Source organism: Apteryx rowi, unplaced genomic scaffold (assembly GCF_003343035.1).
Source record: "Apteryx rowi isolate R43461 unplaced genomic scaffold, aptRow1 scaffold_713, whole genome shotgun sequence".
Taxonomy (NCBI): domain Eukaryota; kingdom Metazoa; phylum Chordata; class Aves; order Apterygiformes; family Apterygidae; genus Apteryx; species Apteryx rowi.
In genome coordinates this window covers 403,569-426,790 of record NW_020450998.1, presented here as the reverse complement: position 1 = coordinate 426,790, position 23,222 = coordinate 403,569, and the positions used below count along the sequence as shown (strand labels likewise).

General features: G+C 42.0%; 1 protein-coding gene across 2 annotated transcripts in view; it reads right to left on the bottom strand.

Moving 5' to 3' along the window:
• Positions 1-3,655: 3,655 nt before the first annotated feature.
• The window catches only part of IQGAP1 (IQ motif containing GTPase activating protein 1), a 72,558-nt gene continuing 52,991 nt past the window's right edge, over positions 3,656-23,222 (bottom strand). For both annotated transcript variants that reach the window (XM_026087338.1, XM_026087339.1), the window contains exons 23-37: positions 22,914-23,069; positions 22,583-22,746; positions 21,126-21,350; positions 19,627-19,767; positions 19,448-19,532; positions 16,952-17,184; positions 16,031-16,163; positions 15,544-15,646; positions 13,920-14,055; positions 11,956-12,043; positions 11,284-11,496; positions 10,002-10,168; positions 8,739-8,861; positions 7,699-7,807; positions 3,656-6,128 (exon numbers count right to left, since the gene is read on the bottom strand). In XM_026087338.1, coding sequence (XP_025943123.1) covers positions 6,015-6,128; positions 7,699-7,807; positions 8,739-8,861; positions 10,002-10,168; positions 11,284-11,496; positions 11,956-12,043; positions 13,920-14,055; positions 15,544-15,646; positions 16,031-16,163; positions 16,952-17,184; positions 19,448-19,532; positions 19,627-19,767; positions 21,126-21,350; positions 22,583-22,746; positions 22,914-23,069 — 2,190 coding nt within the window. In that variant the 3' untranslated portion in view covers positions 3,656-6,014. The remainder of the gene's footprint in view (positions 6,129-7,698; positions 7,808-8,738; positions 8,862-10,001; positions 10,169-11,283; positions 11,497-11,955; positions 12,044-13,919; positions 14,056-15,543; positions 15,647-16,030; positions 16,164-16,951; positions 17,185-19,447; positions 19,533-19,626; positions 19,768-21,125; positions 21,351-22,582; positions 22,747-22,913; positions 23,070-23,222) is intronic.

Below are 23,222 nucleotides of genomic sequence, written 5' to 3'. Positions count from 1 at the left end.
CAGGCTCTGGTGCTGCACCGGTGAGAGGGCACCGCGGAGCGGCTCCGAGACGGCACTGCCCGTCCCCGCTACACCAGGAAGCACCGATAAGGAACAGCGCTCTGCGCTACCGGCCTGTGAGCCCCGGAAAAGGGCGACGAGCACGGCCCATTCGCTTACCCGTTACCGAAACGGCGGAGAGTACCGGCGAACACGGCGACCGGCAGTGCGCGTGTGTGCGCCGGCTGGCTGCAGTATTCTTTGTACGCAGGGGAGGGCAGTGGTGGCTGCAGTACTGGCGYGTCGACACCCGAGGGCAGCAGCGAGCAGGGGAAAACCAGTGCGCATGCGTGCGCCTTACGCGTGCAATACTGCCTATTGGACACGCGAGGGCAGAGGTGTGCGCGCGTTTCGTGTGCCAGAAAACTATACCTCCCAGCATGCCGTGCAGACTAAAAGGACTGCCCGGAAGCCCAGTGACGGAAGACTACTGCTCCCGGCATGCCGCGCAAAAACGACATGGCCGCCCGGAAGTCCAGTACCGGAAAACTACTGCTCCCGGCATGCCGCGCAAAGCAACACTGCCTCCCGGAAGCCCGGTGCCGGAAGACTGCTGCTCCCGGCATGCCCGGGGGGCGGCGGGGTGCCGCAGAGCTCTGTGGGGTTTGTGGCGTTCGCGTTCCGTCCCGCCCCTCTTCCCGCCGCCCGCCCGCCCTCGGGACCCGGATACCGCCGCAGAGCTCGGAGCGCGGCCCCGCGATCCCCAACACCGGTCCGGGACTCCCCCGGCACCGTCCACGGAGGGACTGATTTTTTTTCGGAACGCGACGGCAGCTCTGAGCACGGCGGGTAGCAGTGCGCATGCGCGCCCCCCCCGCTGCGTGCCGTTCTGCTTTTTTGACACCCGAGGGCAGCAGTGAGCGATRTTAAGCCAGTGCGCATGCGCGAGCCGCTCTGTGCAGCACTTGCCTGTCCTGAGGGCAGCGGTGAGCGTGGCTGTGAACTACTGCTGTAGCTGAACTACTAGCTGCCAAGCAGGTTCTAGGCCATCCAGATGAGCTTCACTGTTTCTCCTAATTGATTATATTGACATCTGTATTAATTGAGACTAAAGTGTATTCAGGGTCTAGCTTGCTGCTGTTATGACAGGGTTTGGGGGTGTTTTGGGGATTGTTTGGGGTTTTGAGACAAGATTTGGGGGAAGGTCAGGAGAGTGGTGGGGGATGGAGAGTGGTGGGCATGGGGGGAAATGGAGGGGGGGGGAATGAAGGGGGGGAGGGAGAGAGAGAGAGAAAAATAAAGGGATAGGATCCAGACAGAGGGAAGTGAAGAGAAAGAGGGAGAGAGATGGAGGGGGTGGAAAGAGGAATGGAAGAGAGATGGAGGAGGCACACAGAAGAACAGGGGGCTGGAAAGAGAAAGGGATAGAGAGACGTGCAGAGGCACAGGGAGCTGGGCAGAGTGATAAGAGCAGGATAAGGATGAAGAGCTGGACAAAGAAATGGAAAAAGAGCAGGATAGAGACCTGGACAGAGGAACAAGGAGCTAGATAGAGGGACTGAAAGAGAGGGATGGAGGGCTGGACAGAAAGTTTGACATTAGGCCGAGGAGCAGAAGAGAGGAAAAGTGGGATGCAGATGTGGCAGAGGAACAGAAACAGGAAAGGGGAGCCAGACAGAGGAATGGAAAAGGAAAAGAGGGGGGGACAGATAGTGGGATGGGGAGTGGAGCAAAGAAAAAGAGGGATGAAGAGCCAGGCAGAGGACAGGAAGGATGCACAAACAGCAACATAGAGGAAGGTGAAGAGGGATGAAGCTGTAAGGGATGGAGAAATAGAACCACGAAGAGAGGGATGACGGAGAGAAGATGGGCGTGATGAAGAAGAGCACGACAGAAATGGAGGCATGGACACGGGGGAGGCAGGCGGGGATGGGGAGGTGTAGAGGATGCGCTGCAGTGGAAGGGCAGGAGGGGGAGGAGCGGCAGGGAGGGACAAGCGGAGGGAGGGAAGGAGCGACAGAGACTCACCACGGCCCCTGATCTGCACCGTCCATACGCCGGGTCCCCCCGCTCGGCCCCAGTATCCCGGCGCCGGATGAGAAAGTGACAGCCCCGCGCACCCCCATCTCCACGGCGGCCCCCGGTTCTGCCCCGCCCCCGCCCGCCGCGTAGGGAGGCCAAGCCCTGATTGGCTGAGCTGGCCCGAGGAACAAGGCTCCCACTGGCCCCTGGGGAAGGGGCGGGGCCCCAAGGTCCTCGCACCCTGTCTCCCACCACTGCCGGCCCCGGGGGCTGGGTCTGTTTGGGGGCCCTAGGCAGGGTTAGGATATCTCAGGGCAGGTTTAGGGGTGTTTGGGGGCACTTGGGCACGGCTTGGGGGTGTTTGGGGGCCCTGCAGCAGTTTTGAGAGGAGTCAGTAGGACCTTTGGTGCAGCAGTCAGTGCAGGGTGTTTGGCAGTCAGCGGGAGCTTTGGGGAAGGGTTTGGCATGTTTAAAGGCTGGTAGGAGCTTTGGGGCACTATTTGGGGGCCCTGGGGCAGGGCTTGGGGATATTTGGGGTCTGTGAGGCCACCACAGTCCCATTGCAAGTGGCAGGGAGGACCCTGGTCCAGCATGACACCTGTGGGAGCAATGTCAGGGTCCAGCAGTGCTGGAACTGAGCAGCCTGCAGGACCATCTGACAGGGCCTTGCTGTTTATTGTAATCAAATCTAAAAACATCTGTGTTAACTGAGAATAAAGTGCAGTTGTGGGCTGGCTTGTACTTGTCTTACTGGGACAGAGCTGGACAGTGCTGGGAGGGATCTTTTGGGGGTGCTACAGGGCTGCAGGGGGGAGCCTGGTGGTATTTGTGACTGTGACAGGTCCCTGAGGAGTCTGTACCTCTGCCAGCAGTGTCAGGACATCTGCCCCACTCCCCCACAGCATGGAACATAGGGTGTACAGCCATCCCGGCCAGCACTGGGAGTATTTGTACTGTTCAGGCAGGATTGGGGGGGCCAGTAGCTTTAGGGATTACTGATGGTGATGGGCAAGGTTATGGAACTGGGGGATTTTGGGGGCTGCTTTGTGGGGGACATTCACTGTGCCCTTGGGAGGGTTGGATTTGCACACAGGAACCTGGGTGGGGGGAATTCCAGCCCAGTGGGGTGCTGGTGCCTTGGGTACTGTGTGTGGGTCTCCCTGTGGGGGACCCCAGAGGAGAAGGAAGCCTCAGAAACCTTGTCAGGGATAAGGAGCTTAAACTTCATATTCCTTTTCAAAATCTCTTCTGTTTTCCTTCTGTCCATATTTGCCACATCGAGGCACTCTTAGGCACCCAGAAAAGCAGATGGAGGGCTACACGGATCCCAGAGGGGTCCTGCAGGCAGGCAGCTCACACATGCGCACTGCTGCCCACCCTCCTTGCTGCTGGCAGCCGGTGCTCCAGGCATGGGCCGTGTAGCCTTGCTGCTGCTCTCCAACATCCTGGGAATGGGCAGTTCAGCCCACCATGGCTGCTGCTCCCTCCAGTGCTCACCTGGCAGGAACTTGGCCTTCCTGTGATCGTCAGTGCTCCCCCGTGCCGTGGGGGCAGTTGCCCCTGTCACACTTCCTGGGGCAGGAGTAGAGCTCGGCGGCTTTCTCTGCCAAGTCACCACTGCCCTGCACAGTCACAGTTCAAACAATAGCACCCGTGGGGACAAATGACCTTTTTATTTTGATACGAGTTACAAAGGCAAATTTTACCAGCAAAGAAAGACGACATGCCTTCTTTTTCTAGCTACTCCCATGGTAAATACAATGGTGTAGGGGGATAAGCAAAGCTAAACTGCCAATAAATTACAAAATACATATATTCAGTGCTGAGTCTGCATATTTCATCAGAGCTTTTTTTTTTTTTTTTTTTTAAAAACACATACTGTTACTCAGCTAAAATGAGTAGACTCTTTCCCATTTTTTATGATTATTTTCAAACAACCAGTTTGGTTTCTTTTTTTAATTTTTGCCAAAAGCCTGATTTTTTGATAGGTGTAGGCAATAAGGCGATTCTTGTAAAGCAACTGGTAAGGATGCTTCCCCCAAGGGTACTACGCTTGATTAGTAGAAGACCGCTACTAACACCTCGTTACCTCATCCCATCCTTGGGTTACCTCAGCCTCTTTTGGGCTATGGCTTAAAAGGTTTTGGCAGACTTTGGAAAGTGTTCTTTTTTTATTATTTCCCTCAAAGGGGTGGAGACTAATCTCTGTGACTTGAAAGCTTGAAGAGTATAGCTGTATTTCTCTAGCGATCATTCCATAATGTTCTACCATGATTTTCATCATCCTCAATACAAAGAATTAAAGTCCTTCTGTTATATATCAAATTCAGAGGCAGCTAAAAATTTATGCAAGACCTATTCCTACGTCTCACCTCTTCTTCAGATACCAGTGGAAGAGAAATCCAATTCTAAGGTTTCTCTCTTTCAGAAGATGATCTACACTATAAGTATGTTTCTTGGTTTTGGTATGTAAGAGGAGGAACTTTTGGTATTGGGAATAGCATGCACCAATATTAAAATATATTTAACTACATTTTAGACATTGCCAGGCTGAAATATGTATTTAACTCTTAAAGGATTACAGAAAAGTTATCCTCAGACATGCGGCATTTCAAAYACTGAGTGGCTTTCATTAGAAAAAGATCCGAACTGGCATAACTAATTCAGTGCAGATCAGAGATAAGACAGTTCAACTAAACCCAGCTATCTGATAGAACAGCGCAAGTGACCTAGGAATAATTTAAAATTTGCATTTCTGAGAGATCTCCCCCCCCCCCTTTTTTTTGGAAAAATCTTAAAAAGTGGTGGGGGGAGTATGTTTCTGGGGCAAACATCTTTAGCCTACAACCAATTTTAAGGCCAGATTTTTTTTTTAAGAGTCTCTTTGCATTTCTGTTGGATATAGCAGAACAGCCAGCACCATCACCTAAAGTGAATTAAAAAAAAAAATCTAAGCAGTAAAAAAAAAAAAAAGGGGGGGGGAACTTAGGTATAGCTGGAAAACTGAAACTTTTTAACAGTTGACCTATTTAGGACAGTCATCTTCCTTTGACAACTCTACAGGTAGAGCCTAGCATTTATTGCATCAGATACAGATATATGGAGCATTGCTCTAAATTGGAAAAAAGGCAATTTTTATATTTCAAATGCAGTGCAAGCAACACTGGAAATTAACATTTCAACAGACTTTTTAAATTTTCCTACCATTCTCCAAAAGGCTTTTCCCCTCCATCCTTAAGCACTAGTAAATACATTCCACAGTCCCTCTATTTAAGGGGCCACCTGTAAATTATTACAGTGTCATTAAGAGAAACAATTTGAGAAAAATGAGCCACTAAAGCTGTTCTATCTGGCTATAGTACATATTCACGAATCATTCAGCAACCATTCTTCACACTTAACAATTCCCCAGTCTCTAATGGTTCTATCTCAGCAATTGGCTGCCACCGCCACCACAAGCTCACATACAAATAGGTAACCTAGACTTTGACCATTTTTTATTTCATTCCTTGCTGTTAGAGAATAACCAGGATCTGAATACAATCTGTAACCTTTTTTTTGCTTTCAAAAAGAGGCAGACTGATTGCTCTGTAGTGCCAGCTTTCTCTTCATACAAGCAACAAGAATTCAAGCCTTACAAAGCACATGCTTAGGCAAATAAAGCACCCAGTTGCCCTATGTCTAGTCTAACATTAGTTTAATCCCCAGTGCCCTGTAAAAATACATTCTAAATTAACCTCCTCTCAAGGGACCTTCAAAGTAGAAGATAAAGATCATAAAGATACAAGAAACCAACTCCCTGCAGACTCGGTCAGGGCTGTCAATTCACTGAGGTTCTTAGTCCTCCTTCATGATACATCTGATATACTCTAGCAAGGCATGGGCATATATTGATACGCATAGCTATAGCCTTTCAATATAATGTCCTTGATTCTGACAGCTAGAGGAGACATTAAAAGATGTGCAGATTTTTCTTTTATCTCCCCTTTCACAGACTTGCTGGCAGAGGTTAGTTATTTCCCGTAAAATTTCTTATTCAGAAGGAAGATCAGAAGGTTGACATTTACTTTTGCTCTGTCAAACAGTTTCATGACTGCAACGCCTTCATACTGCAGCTGCAAAAGATCCTACCAAAGAGAATACATTTATCAGTGAGGAATCCTCCAGAGCTAATAGAGAATCTATAAGACCCTAGGATATAGTGGGGTTTTTGAGGAACATCTCTCATGAGGCATACGGCATAAGCTAGGAAAATGAGTAACCTAAAGATCTACCAACACTGCCTGAAAAATAAAGTCGCTCTAAGACAAAAGATCTTCATTTTTTAATCTGTTTATAAAAAACATTTAATTGAAAACTGTGAAAGAGGGTAGAAATAGAAAACAGTTCTAAGAAAGCCAAATTTCAAATCTAGACATCTCCAGGCTTTTCATTTCCACAATTGCCACAAAGTTGCCGTAACTTTTAGAAGGGGTTTCTCTATGCCTAACCATATTATGTACCTGTGAAACATTATATTCCACAGCACGACTTTATACAAAAAGACTCTCCTGATCTATCTCATCAGTGAACATGTCAGCAACCCCACTCTCGAATACTACATACTGGAGGAGGTGTTCAGCTAGTATTACTGGAGGGAATAATCTGAATAATCTGGGTCTTGCAGCTGTCCAATCTGGGTGACACTGGAATAAATAATTATAAAACTACTTCTCCTGTTTTCCATTAAAATTTTGACAATGACAATGTAACTCTTTTTACTGATGCCATTGGTAATGCTATATGTGGATTAGTGAGGGCAGTTCCCTCACTCCCAGTATATTTGCATTTTCTGCAAAGCAGTGCTACAAAGGAGTAGTGGCATAGCAATGTGTATGTATGAGAAGTGAATGACTTGGGGTAACCAAATGAACAGAGAAGTTCACAAGCAGCTCCAACAGATTAGAACTGAAAGGAACTAGAAGAGTCCTCTGAGCACATATATGGGATGTGCAGAGCAGCTGTGCCTCCCAGCAGCCAATTAGGGAACATGTTAAGGAGATGAGGTGCGGACTTATGATGCACAGCGCTCCTGCACATAATCTATTTCAAGATCCCTGAGGCATTAGAGATCAAGAAACCTAACGATGCCTAGGGACCAAATTTTGGGGGACGTGCAGAAGTGGAAGAAGTGGACAGACACATCAGGCATAACAGTACCAGTGTAGGAGGCAGAATGGAGGCTGTTTGGGAGAAGTTAGGTCTGTGTGCCTTTTCCAGTACTCTGGAGTAACTAAAAGCTGAGGCCTCCCAAGAACTGGGCAGCTAAAGAAACCAGTTAAGGGCAGGGTGGCAGAAAAAATACCAATAAGCAATGAGTGGCTGAAGCCAACACGCCCAAGCCCAGCTGACCGCTGCAGCAGACTCCTGATCTCCCTGCTGTAATGGAAAGTTGTGAAGTGCACGCATGCATGCGTGTGACTAGGAACACAGATCGATATCAGGAAGCAAATTAGCCTGAATCTCCCACTTGCATTACATCTATTTCTCCTGCAAAAGGGTTGTTTTCAAACACATTTTTCACACCGCTCAGGCAGAAAATGTGTGATTAGTATTACAATAAAGAGTCTGGCAAGTAGAAAAGGTATTTGCTGGCCATACACAGCCCACAGAACTTATATACCATACATTTTCAATGTTAAACAGGACAATTCTTACCTGGTAATGTAACATAAAGGTTTCCATCTGTACCCCCATGAATTTTGCTTTTACCTCAAAGTCTCCTACTTCCTCTGTTGGACTGATTTCAAATATCACATTTTTAAACCTATGAAATTTGAAAAATGAAAACCACAGTTCATTACTGAACACACAATTCCTAATGAAACAAGGAGTGAATACACCAGATGAACTCAGAAGATAAATTTCCAAGAATCCCATTCTTAACTCTAATTCTCTATCCCTATTTAGAATGAGACCATAAAATCCAACCAGACTCAGCAGAACAATGAATGGAAACTTAATATAGTCTATTTCTAGTAGAGCACATCTTTATAAAAGCAKTAATATCCTATAATAGGAAACAGGATACTTCAGCACATGCATATCAACACCCCACTTTAGCACACGTGTATCAACACCCCATTCAGTGCACAAAGCACAAAACAGCATTCAGGTTTGGAAAAATTCTAGTAGCAGGTAGCTTCTAAATATTCCACAAAAGACCAAGGCTAACAAAATGCAGTTGGACAAACCCAAGCTAACAGTAAGTTGATTTTTCAACAGTGAGAGTTCTAACTATTGGAGCAATTCACCAATTCATTTGAGGAGGTACCCTTCCCTGATTGGGGGGGTGGGGAAAATCATCTTTAAATCTTGCCAAACCTCTCTATCACAGATCTGCTTCAGTTCACCCAGAAATAACAGAACTGAAAAGAGATCACTATGCGAGGTTTCCTGGCCCTCGCTACACAGGGATGCCAGCCTAGATAATCAAAACAATTTCTTCAGCTTTGACAGCTAAGGCTACAAACAATGCTGAATTTCAAGAGCTCAACCATAAGGCGATCTGTCATGATCTCAGACAAATCTCAAGATCAACAGAACACAAACACTCCTTGCAGCCCCCAAAAGGGATTATGTTCCTCAAGTCTGAGCAAGTTACAAGTAAGAGACAAAAGAATTCAGCATACCTGTTTCCCTCTTCCCCCAGGAAAGTTACTTGCCTCTTAAGGTTGGAGTTTTAAAGAGAAACTCACTGGTTAACTTGCAGGTCCTCAATCTCTAGTAGCACTCCCTTCTCATGAAGTCGAGCTGCCGTATATTTTAGAGAAATCTTTTTACTATTTTTGCCTTTCATCTCCCGAGGTTTCTTAGAGACCCTGTGAAAAATAGATGATGAGTTAATGAGTAGAGAAATCCAATTTGGGTGAGCGGTTAGAACAGTATAGCTAATAAACTGAAACTAACACAGCTGATAAACTGACTAGCAGAAATACATCATCTATCTACATAGCATTTGTAGCTTGGATGTTATTTGGGGCAGAAGCCATGTCTTTATATTTTAGAAAAAGAACAAGAGTACGTAACCCACCTAATGCATCAAATCTTTAATTTCCTACTACTTCCCAAAAACTCTTACGCAACAGGAGGAAAAGAAAAAGGAATGGTACTTTATAGGAAGCAGTCCCATTTATCATTAGGCAAAAGTGAATCTTCTTATGGTTAATAAGGAAATTTCTTCAAAACAGGAAATTCTTTCTGCAGCATGTTCAGATAAAAAAAAGTTACACAAAAGAACATCAAAGGAACTGCTGCTTTATGTCAGAATGACACAAAGTGGGATTTCTCTCGCTTATGTCAGCTGTCTGAAAGCTAGGTGTATAGGCCAAACTGTCCCTATAGCCAGTTGCCAGAGATAGGCTCCTCCAAGAGGGCAAACAAACCTTCCCCCCCCCTCCCCCCCMAAAAATAAAAATCTCAGCCTAAAAAGGACTATGGTCCACCGCCTGTCAAAGCAAAAGGAAGTGATGAATTTAGGAGGAAGACATCACTTTTTGTCAGGAAAATCCCTGCACCCGAATTGTTTTCCACTGAAATAACCAACTCCTTTCAGGACAAAAGATAAGACAAATCTTAATCAATGCTTTTAAGTAATCAAAATACAGAACTTAAAAGCTAGATTATCTTCATTCTCTGCTTCTAGAAAGAATGACAGGACAGACTGAGCAGCAGATGCATTATCTGGGCACCTCACTTTATTCCCCCTGCCTTTACACTCCCCTCTCCCAGAGGGACCAAAATTATTTAAAATGTCTTTTTGACCCCATGCAGGGCACTGCCCTTTACCTAGTATTTTCCCACCACTGTTAAGATCCTTCTCTAGGACCATTAGATTGGTAAAGAGCTTACACCAGAACCTCTGAGCAGATGGCAGTCCCATTCTTCTTAGCAACGACATACAAATTCATTCTTTAAGGAGCGCTTCTAGAGCCACAGCTCCAAGGTCCCAAGATACTTACTTGCCCTTGCTTGCCAGGTTATCCAAGCAGGTTTTGATGTAGCTTTTGTAATAATCCACTTGTTCCTCATAAAAGGTAGCTTTGGAGTTCAAGGCACCGTAAGTCTGCTGCAGCTTCACCAGCTCTGCCTTTCTTCTCTGACGGTATCTACGCTGATTTCGGATATCCTACAGCACAGAACGAGACATGCAAAGACTTAGCAGCCACTGCTGGATGCTCTCCGGCAGTTGCTCAAGCCCAGTACATTGAGACAGACTATTTGAAACACACTGTTTTGATTTGGCTTAGCCTTGCTTTAGGTTACAAGCTGTAGTGAGATTCCCCAGTCATACTTGCCCCAGTTTAAGCATCACCACCTCTTCTCCGTGTTGACTATTTATGGAACTAACCAACCTTCCACAGCAGTTCATTTGAATGTGTTTTTGCTTTCTCAGACTTAGATGCTGTCACAGTTGCAATGACTAGTGTGGGCACTGACAGTAGGGGAATTTAAGGATTGCATCAACTTCTACCTTCTCTTGGTAGAAAAGAAATCCTACAAACCAAAAACTGTAATCATATCAGTGCACAAGATTTCCTCATCTTTCTTTGTTAGTCAGCCATTTTTAAGCATATGTTACATTAATAACTGAACAAAAAAGTGTCGCATGGTCAAGTCAACTTCCTTTTTCATTTCTGATGCTTATTAACTACTTCATGATCAATTCCAATCCAACTTCTAAAGGTGATGATTTATTTACTTTATGTACATAATCTTTCTCACACATTACTTGGGTAAATTTGTGATATAAAATACATCATCACCATAGTAATGTACAACAGTATGAGACCAATTTTGAAAGACTTTTTGTCTCCCCCTTTATATTTTAGGAATTCTTGGATGAGTATGTTTAAATAACAATATTGGTTAGGATTTCTTTAAGTTATGTGCAAGGTTTTCTTGTATAAATAAGTCTGTAGAGGCACTATTAGTGAAAAGCAGCAGAGGGAAAAGAAAACCCCAACACATCAGAGCTTCCCCCAAGCTACAATATTTTTCCTTACAAAATGCCTGAGATCCTGGCAACACAACCATTTGAGAAGACATGAATTTCTCATTAAGATATATGACTTTCTAAACACAAAGAGGTGAAAACCCAGCAGCAAAAAAGTATGTTTCATGTCTCTAAAGTAACTAATGCAAAACTTACTTACTCCTGAAAACTCCACAGACCCGTTTCACAACACTGCAAATTGTGGAAAAACACAACCATGACTACTAGGAAACCACTGACGGGAATACCTTTGCAATATCGTTGATTAGTTCCTGGTATTTATTTTTTGCATTCACAGTCCCCAGTTCTGTCAACTTCTTCAGGCCTGTCTTGATTTTCTCTTTTTTTTCTTGAAGATTTAAATTGCCGTCTTCCTTTACAGATACAGACTTTTTCATCTTATCGGGAGTTTTAGCATCACGAATGGCCCGTTTCTGCATAGCTCTTTGATGCTCTGCTTCCTAGGAAAAAAAAACAACAAAAAGTTACAAGTTTCCAAAAAGACTGATTTTAAGGTGACTGGGAACCAGTCGGACTTCCAGCATAACACAGGATAGAGAATTTTGCTCAGTTATTCCTTTACTGAAGCCAGTGAATCCATGTTTGGCAAACACATTCACGTATAGGAACCAGCAGTAGCCCACCTGCTGTTTAAAACAGCCTTTTAGATAGCTAGCTAGCTAGACAGACAGACAGACATTTAGCAACTATCGAAGAAGTTAAGCTTACACATATAATATATTTCCATTATATTCCCTTCTCGTTATTGTTACACGTATTTCCAACATCAACATGCCACAGCCCCACTGCAATACATAACCACTAAGCCTCGATGCAGATTCCCAAGTATACCCACAAACATCTGGATAGACAATAATTTCTTAGTCCAAAAAGAATGTAGGGAAACAACTTCTTCATACTTGCTCTGAGGTAGCTGGAGTTTCTAAGATTTCAGTCAGTGTTTCTCCTGGTTGGAAGCGAATTACATCAACAATTAAACGCTTTGTACTGCAAAGAAACCAGGGAGAATAGAAGAGAACAGTTAAGACTGAAAGACCTTCAATATTCTTCTTGCCCTGCAACAACAACAACAAAATGTCACTGACTTCTCTAAAGTCGCATTTTCACTGCATGCACACTTGGCCTATCATAAGCCAGACCAGATCCCCGATAACACTGCGTAAAAAAGTAAATTACTTTTCARAAACTAGTTCCCTGCAGGGTGTCCCTATGCAGTACACAGGATTGCTCCCCAGCACCTTCTTAAGTACTGGGAATGTTACCCTATATATTCCAAGGCAGCCTCAGTACTGCCACCTGGACCACAGCGGCTGCAATTCTAAGGTGAAAGGCAAAACAGGTAGCAGCAACAGCAATTTCATGCAGCCAGAAAAAGTCTATAATAGTACCCATCCATGAGTGCACTTCAGTGCTTTGTAACAGGTATCAAACAACTGCATGGGGACTATTTTCTTACATATAGAGCATCTGAGCCCAACTGGGTACCTGTCTCCAATCTGGAGCAAGACAGTGTTGTTCCTTGACCTCAGCTACGATTTAATCACAATCAGTGCCCAGTCTGATGCAAACTGTCCCTGAAGCAGACGATGAAACCAAAGAGTACCTTCGGTACTTTGCAGTGAGGTTGTCATTATTTCTGGCATCACACAAAGTCCATCAACAATTTTCCTTATGATCAATATCTTAGATTACTACAGGCACATGCCCAAAATCTTTTCTTTTGTAATCAGTGTTAGCTTCTTTTGGTGGGCGGGGAAAATACCGATACATCTTTTGAGAAATCCAGTTAACATAAGTTCTTCTTGGAGGCCTGACTTTCTTCTGGGAGATCACTGCTCTGGCAAATCCCAGTGTAAGCCAACCTGAAGACTTCTCAGTTAAACTATCTAGCATCTGAGCAAGAATGTGTATTCATCAGAGCAGGTGAATATGCAACTGAATGCCAGAGAGCTGCTCTACACATCTCAGCAATAGGGGATTGCTTAAAACTGGCCAAGAGACAGAAAATAGTACTAATTCCCCCCAGATGAAGAGTCTGGCGATAATGAAATCCCTGACTGTTCATTGCTCTCTTTCCATTAGGCTAACATCACTTCTTTTCCCAAAAAAAGCTATTAGGCTTCATTGGTAAGAGTCAGGTTTGAGTAATAGAAAGTCTAGAGGGAAGGGGACCACATCAAACTAAATAAATCAAAAAAAGGACAATAGCAACAGCAAAAACATCCTAAGGAGATATTTCCCACAATCAGGGAAAAAGCTACAGGGAAAGAAGCTGATTCCGTAAGAACTGGCTAATTTAGCAGTACAGTACAATACAATATTACTCATATGTACTAGACATTTGGTTACCCATAGATTTTCCATATGTCACTCATTTTGTATTGAAAATATTTGCATAAGGCATTATATAGGCAACACAAACATCAATACATCTAAATTTTAGATCTGCAGACTTCAGAGTTAAAATTAAATTGTGACGAACACGATGAATTATTTCAGATAGTCTTTACGAATTATTCACATGCAGGAAAATCTGCCTGCTTTTGGTCTCTCTCACTCACATCCAGAAGGTTTCTTTTCTGACAGTTTTCCCCTCTAGAACCAGCAAAAAAAAAAAAAAAAAAAAAAAACTTTTAAAGGAAGACAAATTATACTTTGACAGAGAACTAAACAGAACAAACTTAACAGCCACAGAATTTAAAGGACATGGCTACAAGCTCAGGGTATTTTGAATATCAGCCCCATCTTAGTTTAAATTATATTTCAATTCTCTTTTATTTTCACATGCAGATTAGCTGTAAAGATTCAGCTTCTACCCTCCTCATTCTCCGAGATATGCGCCAGGCAGTTACCGCTCACTCACTTCAGCAGAATTGTCCTTGCATCCATCTCTGCATTCTCATCACCAGGAACATCAAATTTATTAGTGAGCGTGAGAGAAACCTCAGTCTTTGCTAGCATTTCCTTGTTGGGGTCATTAACGTTGCCAGACCCTTCCCCTGCCAAGTGGAAAAAGGTGTTATATTTGATTGTATTCTTCACATTCTTGACTGCTAGAGCTTTGTAATTTTTCTAACTTAACAGGACACAGAAAAACAGCACTGCTTCCCACACTGTTAAAATGACACTTCGTATGCCAATAATGGATTTTTTAAAACATTATCTTGAATATGTGACAGGATTTTTCTTCACAAAACTGACAATGAGTGGGCCAGGAAGAGAAAGGTACCATGTAATCTCAAGTCTGTAGGCCTTATGAACGGGTATGCCTTGCACACTGTATCTTAGCCTCTCTGTCTCTCTAATGAGAAGTCTACCTGACCTGCCAAAAATATGTAAATAAAAAATATCGGTCTGCCTCATTGCTCGTGTCTTCATTAGAATGAATTTTTAAAGCAAAGAGTAAAACCCTTATTAGAAACCAACCCCGTAATCTTCTATTAAACAAAGCAAGCTATTCTGTCAAGAGGAATTTTTGTTGCTTTAATTTTGTCTGAGCCTTCTGTCAGAACACTTGTTAGGATGTTTTTTTCCAAACACTTGTCCCCCTTTTCCAGAGAGATAGAAAAAGATAAAACTGAAATATTAACCACCTCAATACAATACATAAAGGAAAATGAAATGGGGGGGGTGGTTCTAGTTAAACTCAAAATCTAGGTTCTCTCAGATAACACTTCCTCTGTTCTTCATGAGTGCTTGCAAGAAAACACGTCATCAATCATTCCTTTAAAAAGCTCTAACCTTTCTCATCAATGAATTTACAAATAAACATTTTGCTATCAACCATCTTCTCCAAAACATCCTCCCCCCCAGCTAGCAGATTTCATGCTCCCAATAGCTGCAACGTGAAAAACCAAGGAAGGAGAAAGGCTCATGCAACTTTGCAGTGTTTGTGATATCACGGAGCAGTGAACTGTAGGGTCAGATCCAGTTTTTAGAAAACTGTCACAGATTAGCAACAGTAAAGTTAGCTCCTTCCTCCCCCATTAGAAGAGGATAAAATTCTCTCCTTTATCAGATATTCATTAATGTACAGAAATAACTGAATAGGAGGGAAACAGTTGTCCCTACCAACCATACCAAAGAGCCTTACAGGAACACATGTTCCTTTCAAAGTTCAATAATCTATATATTACATTACAAATATAGATCTCTAGAACGGAGAACAAATCCTTTCAAACAAGCTGGGGCAGGGCGGGGAGCTCCAACATAAGGGAAGAAATAAAACACTTCAAAATTTCTTTCTGTCTTCTAGAAATTCGGGGAAGCGGAGGAGGATGGAGGAGAAAGAAGTGAGGTTAGCGAGGTTGTTCCTCCAGGGTAACAAATTCTGTTGCGAGAAAGAATAAATGAACAAATTTATTGCTGCTCTCTTAGAGCACCTGCTTTCAAATGACCTATGATGATTCCTTATATGGTTTCTTTATTGTACTTAGGATCATTTATGGGAATATCACATATTTCTTAAGTAAAATAAAACAGATCACCTATTAAGGACTCAATAGTAGGAACCTCTCCCAGATCATCCAGCAACTCATGAATTGGATCATTGTGCTCTGGAGCAATTGCATCTTGATGGTCTAAGAGCAACTAGATGAACAGAAAGAAATTGTTTATTTTTTTTTAATCACAGATCCTTTTCTAGCCAATGGAATTATTTCACTCAGAGCTGGTTTCTTTTAGAAAAAGACCTTATTTCATTCAACTCCAAAGTAGCAATATCAACACTCAAAGCTATGCCATTATCATATACATTATGATATACTTATATACTTTCAAAACAACTTAGAAAAACCACACGCAAATTACTGAATTCTATAAGTTGACAAGCTCTCGTACACTAATGACAATTAGCTCTTGCACACAAATGACAGTTTTCACCTTTAGATTTGGTAAGCTGGGTTTCAACCCAAAAGTAGAATTTTCTTTGTGAGGGCTGCTTATAAGGAGCAAATGTAACCAATGCATACTTACAGTGTGTGTATTGATGATTTCACCGATGGAAATATAAATAATTGGTTTAGTGAGAGTCACCAAGTCAGAATATTCATCAATATTAAATTTATCCTGCAATTCAGGGACCTCACAGGCAGCCTGAAAAAAACGTCTTCGAAAAAAGGAGGAGAAAAGAATCAATATAACTCTATGAGTCACATGACATATCAAGAGCATTAACTCTCTATGACAATCCCAAGAAGAATCACTCTTCTATAATCTTCTGTGCATCACAGCATGCTACAATTCATCAGCTTTAGCATACCACAAAGTAACCTCGTAAATTTAATTATTGTTATTGAGCATGTTGATATTGGCTCATTTTCAGCATCCACAGGACAGGTCTGTGACTCCAGGGACTGTGTTCACGCATCCTCCTGCCTTCAGTGCAAGAACACTCCCCACTCCCAGCAGCCTTTGGTTTTCTTCATTACAAAACATGAAAGGCGTAAGGCAAGAGTTCTGGAATGAACCGCTGATTTTACTACATAAACAGCAAAACACCAACCCACTTCAATTTCTGAGCACCAGTTAGCTTTTACATGGAGGCAGGGTTCATATGGGGAAAAAAGAAGGGGGTATGTCCGTATTAGTTGTCTATGTCCATAGTATTGCAATAAGTACACAGAAAGGCAACCTTAATTTTGACATGTCATAAATCAAAATACTTGATTGGCAATCTCATTGCCATACTATGTATGGTTTGTGAATTCTAGGTACGCATTGTATTTGCCATCGTCACCGATGCTTATGGAACTCTGAGTGCAATCTCTTATTTTCAACAGACTGCTTATTTGACAGAGATGGAATTTATCATATTTATAATTTATTATTACTCCTTTTTATTTGAAATGTTACCATCTGCCAAACTTCCCAACTTAGTTAGCTATGGTCTTCTACCTGAATTTCTGATATGACTGTGAAAGGTATTCATTAATGATGCTTAGATGCGCGTTGTCTCCCATGAACATCTTATTGGAGGCAGCATGCTGTAACATCTTTGCAATGGAACCAAGGTTTCTGCGTTGATCTGTAGTCAGCTGACCTCCAGCTGAAAGATCAATGATGTCGAACGCATCTGGTGCGACAATGGCCGGATTCATGTAGCGATAATAGAGTAAGTTGCCAACAATCTGGGAAAAGTTGAGTAGAGAAACATGTCAATAAACAATGGTATAGGTCACAACTAAATTTTATTGAAACTATTCTGACTGTGCTTTGATCAATTATTTTTGTGCAAGCTGTAGGCCCATTTCAAGATTAAAGTCCTACTGTCCTGCCATATACAAGCATATGCTATCCCAAAGAATCTACAGTTTAAAAAAGATTAAGATGCAGTAGGATGGTAATCACAAAGAGGGAAAAACGAGCATGACTAGTAACAGGAATATAAGGCTGCAGATATGCCTAGGTATAAAGATTTAAAATTTTAATCTATAAAATGTATGGACAGAAGATATTAGCAAGTTACCAACAGACTACTTATATGATCATGAGACAATTTACCATGGGAATTAAACAGAGGTGAGTTAGTCTGACAGAGGGCAGAACAATGACTGTACAGAGGAACCTGGGATTGTAGTCCAAATATAAGACAAGAGCTAGTTTAGAGAAGTGCGCAAAACAGGCTGCCATCTCCAATAAAGCAAAAATGGTGAAGCAGCACGGCAAAACAAGGAGCTAAACTGAGAAAACTAGTGGCTATTTTCCATTCTTTCTCCCAACTCCTTTTCTTTYTCAGAATAACTCAGTAAGCCAACAACATTCTCAGATACAGTCCCCCAGTTAAAAGGAAGCTAGTGTAACTGAGAAACCATGTAATCCAGAGATAACAAATTCAGAAGTACAAAAGAAGAATGGCATTTGACATTTCAAAATTCAGTTTACTTAGTTAAATGTGAGCAGCAATAAACGTCAAAGAACCAAAAATAAAGATGTCACACCATCCATATGCTCACAAATATACTTCAAACCTTTGATACTTTGCAAAAGTTATTCCAGCAATAAAAAGGAATTAACACAACACGCTGTTGTAAAACAGTAATTCTCACACTGTGCTCTAGTATTTTCTGGTGGTTCACAGAAATTTGTAGATGGCCAGGTCACAGAACCTTGGCTTCTCCTGCTTTCCGTGTGACTTAAATGCACAGAAGAGATCAGGGGTCTGAACAAACAGCTGAAAACAGAGATAAACAACCTAGCCACTACTAAACAGTGGAGGAAATTATTAAGCACTTTCAGAGGTCAGCTTTTTGACAACTATTTCATGCAAAACACTGTCGTACTCCCTCAGGTTATGTCACAGGATTACAACAGTCAAAGCTGTTTCGCTAAAGGTAATAAGAAAACGTGTCTGTGAGAAAAATCATATTAATAACATCCAAACTTAGGGAGTGGGAGAAGAGAACAAAAGGTATTACACAGGTAGCTTTTGTTCCTAAAAATCTACGTGTAGTCATTGCACACACTGCAGTTTTGACTTTCATGTGGACAGTTACATTGTTTCCACGAGGACTAATGAAAACYGCAGTTTTCCACCTAAATTTACAGATGGAAAAAATTAATTCACCTGCATAGAAAGAATCGATGCCTCAGAATGGGAAAGCACAGAACTAGAAGAGAGAAGAAAACAGCATTCAGATTGGTAAATATTTTTTAATGAAGTAGAGGCAGAGAAGTTTAAAGAGACATTGTCAAGTATTCTAAGATAAAAAGTTTGTTTCATTAACAAGCAAAGGATTCATGGACATAAAGGCCTTCATGATTACAAAAAGCTATATATAAAAAAAAAAAGAAATTTCAGTGAAAAACAGAAAGCTATACTCATTTGAGAGTGCCTACTCTGAGCATACTTCTAGTTCTCCAAACATATTGAAATGTAAAATACAAAACGGACTAGAAATCATGAGTTGCTGCTGTTTATATGTCCTAGAGTGTCACAAGTATGGAAATTAGGCACATCAGAATTTTTAGTACAGAATTTTTTTTACTTGACATTGTCTCTTTAAGAAAAGACCAACTAGCTGTGATCACTCCAGCAAAACCAAGGTTTACTTCCTAGCAGCAAGAATACCCCAAGTCCAGAAACCTAAAGGACCAAACATCAAAGATATTAAAAGCAAAGCAGAAGCAAGAGGATGCCTCCCTTTGAGCACTGTGTTACATCTCAGGTGTTGTATATGAAGCTAACAATCAAACGCCCAATGTGAAACATTTTATATCCTTAATAATAAATTAAAAAGAAAAGTGCATCTGCTGTATATACACTCCAATCCACACACACGCACACACACACACACACATACGTGCGCACGCATGCACACAGGAGAAGAACGAGATGCTCTTGCCACAGCCAAGCTGGCTGGCAGTTATTCTCAAAGGTGTTCAGGTCCTCACCTTCAGAAGCTCATCCTCACCAGCATCAGGGAATTTCTCATGCAGGGAGTCTTTTAGCACTTTGGCAATGAAGCGCATTCCATAACTTTGGAAGAAAGAAAAGGCAAATAAAACTGCTGCTAGCATTTTTATTACATCAGTAATTTCTTCAGAACAGTACAGTGCTACACCAGACTCACGGGATTTTGTCCACTGAACTAACAATAGCAGACAGGAACTTGTCTGTCACTGTCCTCATGTTTCTGATTGAGGCATCCAGGCGCGTCCTCACCTCTTCATGAGTTAGTGCTTGCTCAGGTGTAACATCATATGGCAGTTTGCTATTTGAAAAAGATCAAACATATGAAAGTGAGTATTTCTCAGGCTAGCATATTTCAGAGAGAGCGCTAGACAGAATTTCTAGCTAGAAACAGAAACAAACTAGCTTACATTCACTTGGCTGCCAAGGGCTGAGCATTGCCTTCAATCCACCTTTTAGGCACTAGAAGAGCTGGGGATTTCTTGCTTTTACTTTCGCTGCTTCCCTTGCACTGGACATTGTTAGAAAAGACCCAGCTAACTCAAAACTGTACCTTTTGTACAGCACAAAGACATGCACTCTAGGCAAAAAATGTGCTGTCTGTGACATGTAGTGTTTCAGGCTACATATAAGTCAGTGAAACAGCAAACTACTCATTTCAACATTAAGCTGATAAAAACTTGGGGACAAACCACAAGCTAAAGCAATCTCTAGAAAAATCCATATAACCTGCTATCTGCAGGAAGTAGTGCCAAATAAGTGGGTATGTTTTCTCTATCACCTAAAATTACTGTATAGTATTCAAGTGATGAGGGAGAGATGAAATGGATAAATCATGAAAGTGTCTCCTGAATCTCATGTAAAGAGAAGGATCTAAAGTAACATGCATCTTCGCCTGCATTTTTAACACATCCAGAATATTGAAAAGGCATATGGTAAGACATATGACTGCAGATGACTTTAAACAGGGACACCCACAGTGTGCTGTGCTGCAAGAGTTGGCTTTACTTTTTATGGATTTTTAAGTGCATTTAAAAAAATTAAAAAAAAAAAAAAAAGATTCCTCAAGATTTAGCACAGTCTCATTCACTGAAGTAAAGAATCCGAAACGATTCTCTCGAACAAACAAACAAAAATCATCTAGCACACAGAGGTCCTGCAATCCAATTCTCATCAGTGACTGACATTAATTTGAAAGATGTTAGGACTAAGAATTTTGATGTTGCGCTTTTGCTCCAACAAAGGAGGTTTTGTATGCTTGCATGTATTATTTAAGCTTGCACAGGATATATATGAAATGAACAAGGACTGACATGGAATTGATTCCCAAGTACTTTTTCTCTCATGATCTCTTCTAGGTTAGATGGCATCTCACAGCCATCATTGAATTGTGCTTTCAATTCAGCACAATTCGGCGCACACACATCAAAGAGCATTTCCTCTTCCATCTCCTAATGGGATCTCCTTCCAATACGCTCGGCACCATTGCTGAAACATGATCTTTCTAACTCTCTGATGAAAGCTGATTCGAGGAGAAAAAGCCGGTATCATTTGGACAGATGCATGCAGCGAAGCCAAGAATGATTTGGGAGGATTAGCAGAGCAGTGCAAAGGAGATAAGAAACGTTTAGAAAAATACAGTAGTAACAGTTCTCATACCTGGCCTCACCAGTTTGAGACTCCATCTGGTTAACCCAAGACTTGTAAATATCCACAGGATCAGTTTTGATATTCAGTGATTTGTCATCAATGATTTCCTTCACAACTGGTGCCAGGATCTGCCTCAGGGCATTCTGACCACGGGCACCACGGTTGAAACTTACCACCATTTTAATAACAGTAGGATTCCCAGTCACAATCTCATGTATCTGGTCTACTTTTGATCTGAAGAAGAAATAATCTGAATGAACTATGAAGTACACATAATTCTATCAGTTTTAGATACACTTCACAGCATAAAGCAAAGTGTTAGAGTGTCACCATCAGGAAACATGCATTTGTACTAAAATCTTTCTATAGCAATAAACTGCAACACTGTATAAGAGTAATATTGGAACATTTTTCAAGACAGGTGAGAAAAGGAACTTATGCCTTTTGCTTGGGAATTGCAACACAGCCTGCCAGTAGCCAGCCTGATGACAATTAATGCTCATCCAATCATATACTTCATTTGAAAACGTGATTCAAAAATACAAAGGTAACAGAGGGTGGTTGATGTAGGGAGAAGAAAAAGAACTGTAGGTTTCTTCCAGTATTCAAAATAAGCAAGCTACAATAACAAAAGCCATTCCTAGTATACCACTCCAGGAAATACAGCAGCAGAGAAAGAAGCATCTACATTTCCCCGGGCTATTCCGAACACGAATTTAAACAACAACAAAAACAAAACAAAACAAAACAAAAAAACCCCCACTCTTTTAGCAGTTGTTATTTGTTTCAGGGCATACACCATCTTCATGGTTAAAACACATTCTAAAGAAATGTTAGAAGAATAGTCTCCCCCAAAATTTTACTATATGTTCTTCTTCAGCAAGTTGTGCAGCTCTGCATTATAAAGAACTGCAGTCATGTAACACCAAGCTCCTAAGGCTCAACCAAACAAACAAAACGTGCCTGAGGACAGCCAGGTTCCCTAAGACTGACATTCAATAAGATGACCAAATAATACAGCTCCTTGGTTTCAGTATCCTCATCATTAGCTTTTGGAAATCCAGTTAAAAAAAAAACAAAGACACGCTTACTGTCAGCTCTCTCCCTGACTGGCAAAGCTTGAGTTGCTCTAGACAAAAGAGCAGTTTATTGGAGGTTTTTACAATCAAACATTAGAGAATTCAGGTTAGACTGAATTTTAGGATGACTTTGCACTAGGTCAAAGGAAATTGCCTTCTTGGGTAGCAAAATCTTGACTGCAGTAAAGAGCCTTCATCCTTAATGGACAGACTCAACTCTTCCTTTCTAGATTGCATAAGAACAGATATGAAATGGGAAGAGCAGAAAGAAGGGACAGTTTAGCATTATCTGCATATTAGCATGAGACACCAYGTGAAAACTGCCTCAGTTCTAGAAATTCACAGAACTGATTCAACCACAAGGCTATACTATACGCTATCACATACTTGATCTCTTCCTGCAACGCTGTTTGGAAAAGCCGCAACAACAGGTATTCCTCTCTCTGATTGGATGCGTAGTTATACAGTGTGAAGATCACAGAATCCATGAACTTTGTGGATTTGTTTTGAGGCATCTGAAAAATCAGCTTGGCCAAGTAGGTTGGATTAGTCTGCAACGACAAGGAAAATTCAGTGTGCATGCCCCCACAGTCCAGTATCACTGGGAACTAAGATGGCTCAAAAATATAGTGCGTAAGCAAGGACTGGGCCAAAACTTATAAGCCTCTATAACAACAGGTCATCGAATGCTTTAAGAGCAGCATTAGAAGCTGCATACCTGAAGTAAGTAGAACAGATGCTGATAGGCTTCCAGCTTTTCTCTCTTCTCTTTGCTCAAAGCTTTCAGACCTCCCCTTTGTTTATTCAGCATCATCATGTCAGAGAGCTGTTCCTTGTTCTTTTTGGTAAGTTTTTTGCTATGAGAAACAACATCCTAGAAAGGAAGAATAGGGATAGATTACACTCTAAATATTTAGTAACATGCAGTATTGGAGAACAGTTGCAACTGACAGCCCACTTCTCTTGCACGTGGAAAGGCAGGGTCAAGGTATGCATGATGCTATTAAAGTGGAGCATGATATGTTAT